Raw genomic sequence first — 10,341 nt, forward strand, 5'->3', positions numbered from 1 at the left:
GCACATCATGACTAAATATGGTCATGATGACATCACATCATGACCATATATAGGTACATCGTGACTATATATTGGCATATATTATTTTTTTTTCAAAGAAAATTTGATAGTCTGGACAGGGCTTTTAGTGAGTTACAGATTTCATTTCATTTATTTTGTCTTAATAATAATTAACACACACACAAAATACAGGTTTCGTAAATAGGCAAGACAGAATTATCAAAAGCATACTGAAATATTGTCCAGTGGCTCTCAAAACCGATTGAGAAACAAACATAAAAGAAATATTAAAATTAGACTGGACTGGATTTATTCGGTGTAAATACCAAGGATAGCCCACGAAAGTTTAGAAGAAGACTTATTTCTAGTGGGGTCCTTCTGGTGCTGATTGGGTAGTACACCGGGAGACAATCCCCTACTCTTTTCCGAAGAGTGTACTGCGTCTTTAACATGCACATGGGCCATAAATGCACACGGGACCAACGGCTTAAACGTCTCATCTGAAAGAGGGTGAATATTGTAATTTGTCTTTCAGCCTTCCAGCTGAAACACAAGGAGAGGCAGCGATGGGAATTGAACCGAAGACCCAGAAATCCCCACGGTTCAGCGCACACACAATGGCTACCACCAGATAGCCGACTGAGCTAAGCTGCTTTAAGAAAATTCTTACAATTTACTCTTAAATATATTAATTTATATCAAACACATATTAATGAAAAAATATAAATAAAATCAATACAAACACTGTAGATACTTCTTCATGCATTTCCATTTCTGCATAAATCTGTGATTTTGCTTTAAAGATATGGCAACTTGTTATGATTAGACTCTTACAAGGAAAAGTACATTGAATTAAATTGAATATTTAACAACATAAATGAAACATTGAATCTTAACCTGTATTAATTGATAAAATACTAACAAACTATAATAAAATATTTTAAAAATTTGAACTTAATCAATAATAATGCATTTTGATATTACTTACAGCTTTCATTTTTGATATCAAAAAATCCAGGTTGAACATCAAGCTGAGTGTTGTCTTTACTAGAGTCCAATGGGAGGCTGTTTAGAAGATGATCTAACTGTTGTTCTTCCACCTTCTGGAAGTCTAGTATAGGTGCCTGACTGGTGATGAACCTGGAGACAATCCTGTTATCCTCTTCAGATGAAAGGTTCTTCAACATCCCTCCTGTATTCATTCTCCTTTTTTCAAAACTGTTGTTGTTTTTATTTCTTTCAATAATAACAGGGCAGTTCTCAACGGAATATCCACTGGACTCTTTGTGATCTTTGAATTCATCACAGGTGGAACTCTCTGTCCAAGTCAAGGTTACATCTGACAATGTTCTGGTACTGTTTGAAGTCTTGTGCCGCAATTGGACATCAGCACAATTATCACCATCTGCTGATATCTGCCACCCATTGGAGCATACTTCAAAATTGCCCATAACATCGCAACCTTCGACATCCACAGTTTGTGAGACAGAATTAGTTTTGCAGTTCTTTTCGTTGCTATCAATAACTAATGCCGACTGCCAACTCTTTGGTGAAAGTACATCCTCACGACTGGACGCTGTTGTTGGACTTTTTAAAGATCGATTGAAGATGCTTAACTCCTCATCTGAACTCACCTACAATGACATACAGTAGGTTTAAAGCCCTATCCACACATTACCCATTTTCAAAAACCTCCTTATAACATATCTCTTCACAAGATAAATTTAAATGCATTCTCTCTTGGGGGCCCTTGTCTTGGGCACCATCCCTAAGCACCTGTTTGCCTCTGGCACAGCAAATGTGTGCCCCGTCCCTTTACTGGAACGACCTAGGTAGGAGTTTGGGATTGCGCTATTGTGGCAGTAGATAGTGAACCCTCAGAGATTCTGTCTTTTTATCCTGTTGTGCCATTTTTATTATTTATTTTTTATGATGTGAAGTGCATAGAAGCATTTTAGTACTTCATGCGCTATACAATGTGACATTATTATCAAATTTTATTTCACAAAAACATGTGAAATGCATAAATATGGTAATGATGATATAAAATTATGACCATATATAGCCATGTAATGGCAACAACAGTTTTTACCAAATAAAATTTGATAGTCTGGACAGGGCTTTAGGATTGGATTTCTAGTGATGTGCATGTACCATTTTACTTCTTTTTCAGACCAATATCATCTCTATTATTTCCTCATATTATTTTTTTTGTTTTATTCAAGATTTTGATGCAATACACAACAAAATTAAACTTACATCAGAAAAGTCAAAGTCTAGTGAAGGCAACTTTTCTTGTACTTCTGAAAATATGTTAGTCAGTTTCATCTGCAGATTGGATGCTTTACCATCCTGCTTCGCCCCGTCCTGCTTTGCCATCATTGACAGAATGTAAAGTCACAAGCGGGTGCTACCACCTAGTACTGCTTCTTTCTACTTTGAATTACAGCTTTGCTACATTTCCTTTAGTTCCCAATGTTAGATCCATCCTGCTACTGCTGATGAAATAGTAATCAATCAAAAGTATATATTCATTAAAGTCAGGCTCCGGAGGAAAAAAATTTTTTGATATGTTGTAGAACTGATTTTTCTAAGACAGAAAAAAGTTGTTTGACGAAAAACTGGGGAACGGTGAATGAGATACAGATTTTTTAATATTTAAAAACTGGGGGAAAAAGGGGCGTAACTGCCCATTTTTACACCTTATTCCCCCAGTTTTTAAATATTAAAAAATCTGTATCTCATTAACTCTTCCTACCACCATAATGAAGGGGTTGACCCATGTAGTATTAAATCATGGGTCAGTAGATCTCAGACCTTGGTAGTCTCCACTGAGTCACAGTATGCCATCTCACTAGCAAGTGAAAATCACTGCTACCTAGGCCTAGAACCTGTCTCCCAAATTCAGACATTTTTGCCTGAGTCACTTACCATGTATAAGAAACAGAGCCTATTTATAGGACTGTGCCTTGGCCACCCACACTGAGTGAACATTTGACTAATGAATGATGATAAAATCTAACACTTATCATTTATAATAGTAAAGCCAACACTGCTCTAAAAATAATTAAGAGAACCTTCAAATGTGTTGATATTAAAGGTTTCCAAGTACTTTACAGACATACTGTATGTACGTCCACATCTAATAGAGTATTGTATTCAAGCATGGAATCCAGGATTAAAAAAGATATACAGTAGAAATTCTGGAAAAAGTTCAAAGACGACTGACCAAACTGTTTCCTTAATTACCGATGATTTGAAATACCACCAAAGACTAGCGATGCTTAAGCTATTAGTTGTTGAATAGAAGAATCTGTTGTGATCTCATTAAAGTTTTCAAATTCTTAAACAATTTTGAAAAAATGGATCCCAATCTATTTTTGAAAAACAAGAAAGTACCAAAAGTGCATCCTATTTAAAGGAAGGAAAATTTCATAATTGTACTTTGTATTTTTATGACAATACAGTAAAAGATCTGTATCTGAAGTAGTAAATTGTTTAAGAAACAACTCGTAAAGTCCCTTCGATCCAGAAAAGATTTCTTTTCACACAGAATCATTATAATATTTCGAATTCTCTTCCTGAGGATGTTGCGCTGGCTCCCTTGGTGAACTGCGTTAACGCAAGACTAGATTGATGTGGGGTTATACAAAGGCCACTGAGGCCTAATCTTTTCCCACAAGCCTACAATCAAGTATCAAGTATTATTATTATTACGCCATTGTTATTGTTTCAATGTTAGAATTCCGACACACCACTATTGCTCATTTGCAATAAACGCAGAGTGAGAACCGAAAGATCTTTGAAATTTTCCAAGCCAAAATCATCCCTTTTGTTTTGACAATCGCAGCGTTTGGTTAAAAAAAGCAAAATAAAGTAACATAATGATAATTATGCAATAATGCAATAAAACAATGTAGTTACTTTCATTATATAAAACAATGATAAAACAAAATGCCTGACCAAGCATGGTGCCTAGGCCTAAGGAGCCCTACCTACTGTAGAACATTATGAGGCCGAGGCCTAGGCCAAATTATCAGACAAGAACTGCCCTCTGCTGACAGGCTGCGCCTGGCTGTAGCCAGTGTAGGTAAAAAGAAGTGCAAATGGCGTCCCTAGATACCACTAATAAATGTCGATTACAACTACTAAATCGCTATAAAAGCATGCTAAATATCATTCCTAATGTAAAAAATTGCATATTGGTTTCTACTTTAATATCATACAAGTGAAGATAATGTATTTTGTATGTTGTTAAATGTTTATAGGCCTATGCCTACCAATTCAACTCACGCATTTCAGAATCGTCCATCATCCTACGCCATTTCAATTTCATGTGCCTTTCTCTCTTTCAACTTTCGCGTCGGTTTATAAAAATTCGCGTCAACTTATGATAATTCGCGTCATCTTGAGGTAATTCACGTCAAATTACGTCAACGCCCGGGTGGATAGGCAATGGAGCCTCGACTATAGAAACTTTAGTAACTTCTCTTTAGAGATACGAATGGGCATCAAGGAGATGAGAAGAGAAGCCCACAGATTTAGGCCCCTAGGCCTAGGCCTTAAATTGATATAAAAATGTGATGTGTATTATAAACCCATAAAAAGTAAGTTTTTCCAGTATATATTGATGCATATAACAATTATGACGGTTCACGTCCTTAAATAATTTATCAGTAATGAAGTTAAACCAAACAGGCCTAGAACTAGGAGTAGGGTAGCCTATAAGCCTCTAGGCCTAGGCCTAGGCTTAAACTGGCTTGTTTGTCAGGCACTGACCGAGGCGAATCCCGTTAGGTACTTCCTCTCGCATGAACTTATGGCTTGGGCTTAGGCCTACGGAGAGACCAGAAAAGGTCGTCAAATTGAATTGCTATGCTAGGTTCTAGTTTGAAGCCAGAATGTCCTACTAGGCTTAGGCCAGTGTATTGTATGGAGCCTGCTCATCAATATTGAAATAGGCTTTCTTTCAACCTTTGATGTACTGTTCTTTCATAATTCACCACCATTGTCTTATCAATGTATGAAGGCATGTATGGTGGAAGGAATATTGACAATGAGTATTGTAAACGTTGGGGGTCCGTGTAGACTATTTTAACATGTTTGACAAGTTTTATTGCAATAATTTGATGCTTTATTATGAATCAAACAAAAACCAAAGCAGTTTTTCTTTTAATTTTATTACTTAAAAAAATTCACATAAAGTATTGAGTTGAAATGGTTATTTTAGTTTCAGGAAAAAGAAGATCGTTGACTCTTGAGTGCGGAAGATGTCAAGTTACCCGGCAACTGGAAACATTGACTATCCGTATGAAGCTAGCGATGAAGCCAGCGAGACGGAGCTTCTAGACCGAAGTCTGTCGGTCTGGCGTGGTTATGATTCTTTACAGGATCAGTTTAACCCAATTCCTCTTGATCTCTACACAGCCTGTTCCATAGGTCACTATGAAACTGTTCATGCATTTATACAAAGGTCAGCTGCACTTGTTTTTTTAATGTATTTTTGATCTTAAACAATGCAACATTCTAATATAGGGTTGATTTCATTTTTCTCAAAGCAATACAACTTAATACAAGCAATACAAAGTAATCCATCATTACGTGTACAAGTGCAGATCACAAAAGAAATTTAGTAAAATATTGTCACACATAGAGTAATGTTGTGATAACTTTGATTACAAAATGTTTCCAATCCAAATTGACACATGGGTAGAGACTCTGTAAAATATCAACATTGTTACACAAGTAGCAATGGATCGCAGGGCAAATGTGATCACAATCATTCACAAATAACTTATTGTTTAATTCTTTAGTGGTCAAGTTGATCTTAATCAAAAGAATAAAGGAAGCTGGACACCATTAATGTATGCATCATACATATCACATGACAACATTGTGAACTTGCTATTGGATGGCGGAGTTCAAGTAGACATCAAGACTGATAAAGGTGCCACAGCGTTCATGCTTGCAGCAAGTTGTGGGAATGAGAGTGTATGCTACTTCCTGCTACAGGTCAGTAAATGATTTGAATCTAGTTTTCTGTTTACACTTACTATTAAGTTTTATGTGACTAATATGTGATTTGCTTTACACTGTATATGGGTGTGATTACATCATCATTTCATCATGCACATATATGGGCAAATCGCAGATTTTTGTCACATAAGTATAATTGGTGTGAACAGAGCTAATGATGGTAGTTGTGGTGGCGGTGGCATCGATAAATTTAGTAATTTATATTTTCCGTTTCGGCGTCTTTTGTATGCTTGTATATTGTAACTTGTAATTAGTGATTGTTTTAATGTTCCTTTTTATACATTGTTTTTTTAACTTTTTAAAATATGTATAATTCAACTACAGTCCAAAATTTCATTGATACTTGCAATAAAAGAAGTGATCGATTGCTTGCTTGTTTGATAGAAAGTAGTAGCGATGGTGCAGGGGTGGATTTACATGGGGGGGGGGTGGCATTTTGGAAGGTAAAAAAAGAAAAAAAAAAATAAGAAAGAAAGAAAGAAAGAAAGAAAGGAAAGGAAAAAACTTGATCACCCAAAATGCATTAGAGGTTATTTTTGGGCATCTATAGTAGAACACAAAAATTGTGGGTAGTTTTATCTCAATCGGCCCCACTTTCCGCCCCCCCCCCCTTTTGGACATCTCTGGATCCAACCCTGTGGTGGTAGTAGTAATGATGGTGGTGATATTAGTACCGTAGTAGTTTTCAGTGTATATGAGTTTATTAGCTTACTACACTGACTTATCCTACAACACTGACAATTGATCTATGCTGATGTTTAAATTTTACAGCAAGGAGCTAAGATAGACGAGCGTGATATGAAGGGCTGGACTGCCTTGTTCTATGCTACCAATGCCGGTCATCAAACTATGGTGCAGTTCTTGCTTGACAGTGGATCACAAGCTAACGTTGTGTGAGTTACAAAATACATTACAAGTTAATTAATATGTTAACTTTAGGCTAAGCTATAACAACATAGGCCACAAAAAATCTTGTTCAGACAGTGTTCAACACAAGTGTTCTTGAAAACAAACTGTACAGTTAACCAAACATCAAAAAGATCACATCATAAGCCTGTTTAACCACTTTACAGTATTTTGGTTTTGAAATAAAATTTTATAACCAGGTTCATTATGAAATTCAGATGTTAAAAATCACCTCTAGATATAAACAACTGATTACTTTTGTGTTAATTTTCCTATGAATTCTTAAAAACAGCTTTACAAACAAATTGCAACTAATTGGAAGGCACAATATACACCAATACACATTAATATTTAGCAATGTTCTTTAATTAATTGTAATTAATTAATTATTCTTGAAGGGACTTTCTCCTTGGAATCACACCATTGATGATGGCATCTGCAGAAGGACATGAGATTATTGTTAACAAGTTACTTGAACATGTAAGTGGAACTTTCATAGACTCACTACAAAATCGGATCTTCATGACGTAGAACAAAATGAGAAAATGTCAACAACAACATCTTGCTATACAATCTTTAACCTCTAGGAAGACAATTTTAGGTGTTACTATGTTGTATTTATTATTGACAAAAACAAATTACTTTGAACGTTAACCTTTTCAGGGTGTAGATATTGAGTATAAGAATTCCAAAGGTGACACAGCTAGATCACTGGCAATCGTCAATGGTCACATGAAGATTGTCAGTCTGATTGATAATCGCACGATGGCGTCAGTTTCCCTGAGGTCAGAGCCAGGTGAGTCCATTCTAGAATTCTACATCACTGCATCAACAAGCAGTTGTCACAGCTAAGTGCTTCCACAGCTAATTCACAGCTTTTTATAAAATTTCTTATTGCACTTTTTAGTTTTTTTCATCTTTTCTTCATTAAGCACCAAACATTTCACATTCCATGTCAATTCAGAAATTGACCCAGCTCTAATTAAACAGTTATTACTTAGGGGAAAAATCCCCCAGCATTAAAGTAATTAAGACAAATTTAATTTGAAGTTATCTAAAAACAGTACTGAATATTCATTCAAGTTTTCACAAAATCAAACAACAAAACAAAACAAGAAGGTAGGAGTATCAATTGAACATTCGAAAGGATTGAATATACCATTATATCATGTATTTGTCAGGCAAGCAATATAATATGACAATCCCATCACTGTTGAGAATAATAAAAATATGAGAGGTCATATAGTCCCTTGTGATTCTACTGTTGCAGGACTTGGCTCAGATGCTGACCTCAGCTCATCGGATGAGAACTATCAACGACCCAACAGACATCATGGACGTACTCCCAAATTAAAGAGTAAAGGACCAAGTATACGAGATGGCCCAGAAGCTGTGGCTAAGATGCTCCTGGAAAGCAGGCAGACAGACTGTGTGAGAACAACAAGCAAAAGTATGACAAACATTTATGTATTTATCAACAAATATCTGCTTAATAGTGCATACAAAACTCGTAGCCTATATGTACAGTACTATACAGTAAATAAAATTTAGGGATAAAGTTGAAATTTGAATAGTAGATTTTTAGCCCACTCTTTGAGAGAGAGGGCTTATATGATGATTTTGAGCGAATTTTGAAGTCATTTGTTTTTCTGTCTCTTCCTTCGTTTGTGACGCGATTAGGCCGATCTTGCAATAATATGGAAGATAAGGCGTGGGGAATTTAAAGTATGCAGAGTTTTTGCGAAAATGTTGTAAGGAAATATGTGAAATTATATGTTTTTATATCATATCTCTTAACACTAAGATGGGTTTCCTATAAAAGCGTGTTCGCCATTGATCAGATTGCAAATCAGCTGTATATTCCACATGTGTTTATCAACCAATCACGGCCTGGAATGGTAAGCTTTGCGGCTAATAAATGAGTCTAGTTGGTAGTGAAAAATGAGCCATTTTGTGGTGCTTGCAAGGGTGAGTGGTTTCTCCTCTGAGAGATAAACAATGTACTGTAATGCAGGCTGGCCTAGAGCTAGAGGAAGACGAACTAAAGGCTGGCTGGGTAGTATGTGTGTGTAATAGATCAGTTAACAGGAAATGTAGGCTACAAGTTGCTTTTATGTGTATTAAACCACATTAATATTCAAATGAGTTAGTAGCGATGAGTGTATGTGTGCAGCACATTTTGTGTTAATGTACTGTAATGCAGCCTGACGAAGATGAATAGGCTGGCTGGGTACGTACGTGTGTGTAGGCCTAGCCCTACAGTAGTCTAGATCAGATACTACAGGAAATAAATGTAGGCTACAAGTTGCTTTTATGTGTATTAAACCACACATTCAAATCAGTCAGTAGCGATGAGGCTATGTACAGCACGTTTTGTGTTGCCGCACTGTGGTGTGGTTGATGACGAGGACGTTGCTGTTAGATGTGGATTTTTTTTTTTCGCGATTTACCATGGGATGGCTACTGTCATCGTTACCTAGACTTGTAGACGCCGTTGTCGTCCATATGGTAATGATGAAGATCGTTCGTGTACCTATTGACTGATGAAGCATGATTAAAAGTGCCTTTCATTTTCAATGGATTACATTCCATTCCAACCATGGTATAACCAGTCGATGGATAGCCCAGTATTTATCTCTTATACACATCTAGATGTGTATAAGAGACAGACAGTGGATCACGACAAATGAAAACAGGACACAGCCAGAGGAACTGGTGCGTCTAACAGTAGAAACGTGTTTACAGTTAAAATAAAATACAGTAGAAAATTTAAATATAATATAAAATTATCAAACTTAAATTTTTTATAAATTAATTCGTAAACAATATTTCCTAATATAACAACCAAACACACCTTCAGGGTCAAATGTTACTTGTCGGTCGGTGTCCCCTGCATGCTTGAAGCAGGGTTGGCTACCATGGATTTCTATTCCACTCTACACCTGTCTCTTATACCCATCTAGATGTGTATAAGAGACAGGTGTATTACAGGAACAGTCACCCTCACACAGCAGGTTTCCTTGTGTGTAGACAATTGCTCAAACAATGACCTTTAAACTGCGGGGTGTTCTTTTGTAGCGACAGTTACTGGAAGAGCAAATTTCTAACCCTAATTCATGCACAAACTATTAATGCTGAGTGCCTTCAAATGTACTTTTCATTTTCTTTACTTTTTTTCGGATTTATAAATCATGTGGTATTTGTTATCAATCACTGTTTTATTATATTTTTAAAAAATGTTTTGTTTTTTATTATTATTATGTTAATATCAAAACTATGGACCAATGCTGTAGGTTAAGCGACCAGATAAACAATGTAGAGTGTGAAGTAAGATCCCCCGTTACTTGGACTATTACTATCAATGATGTTATCATATCATAGGATAGGATTGTACATAAG

The 10,341-nt window shown here is 36.0% G+C and overlaps 2 protein-coding genes across 5 annotated transcripts in view; one reads left to right on the top strand and one right to left on the bottom strand.

The window, feature by feature from the left end:
* LOC117101002 overlaps positions 1-4,349 on the bottom strand; it is a 24,800-nt gene extending 20,451 nt beyond the window's left edge. The window contains exons 1-3 of one of the 4 annotated variants that reach the window (XM_033240842.1): positions 4,294-4,349; positions 2,260-2,495; positions 989-1,634 (exon numbers count right to left, since the gene is read on the bottom strand). In XM_033240842.1, coding sequence (XP_033096733.1) covers positions 989-1,634; positions 2,260-2,382 — 769 coding nt within the window. In that variant the 5' untranslated portion in view covers positions 2,383-2,495; positions 4,294-4,349. Of the gene's footprint in view, positions 1-988; positions 1,635-2,259; positions 2,499-4,280 lie in introns of all 4 variants that reach the window. The other 3 variants (XM_033240843.1, XM_033240844.1, XM_033240845.1) reach the window with 3 other exon arrangements.
* A 131-nt stretch (positions 4,350-4,480) lies between these two features.
* LOC117101005 (ankyrin repeat and SAM domain-containing protein 3-like) overlaps positions 4,481-10,341 on the top strand; it is a 14,711-nt gene continuing 8,850 nt past the window's right edge. Inside the window, exons 1-7 of the mRNA XM_033240853.1 lie at positions 4,481-4,607; positions 5,231-5,473; positions 5,814-6,012; positions 6,808-6,929; positions 7,341-7,422; positions 7,606-7,738; positions 8,213-8,392. Coding sequence (XP_033096744.1) covers positions 5,271-5,473; positions 5,814-6,012; positions 6,808-6,929; positions 7,341-7,422; positions 7,606-7,738; positions 8,213-8,392 — 919 coding nt within the window. The 5' untranslated portion in view covers positions 4,481-4,607; positions 5,231-5,270. The remainder of the gene's footprint in view (positions 4,608-5,230; positions 5,474-5,813; positions 6,013-6,807; positions 6,930-7,340; positions 7,423-7,605; positions 7,739-8,212; positions 8,393-10,341) is intronic.

This window comes from Anneissia japonica, unplaced genomic scaffold, assembly GCF_011630105.1.
Source record: "Anneissia japonica isolate Jap-2015-1 unplaced genomic scaffold, ASM1163010v1 scaffold1785_len1016330_cov206, whole genome shotgun sequence".
Taxonomy (NCBI): Eukaryota; Metazoa; Echinodermata; class Crinoidea; order Comatulida; family Comatulidae; genus Anneissia; species Anneissia japonica.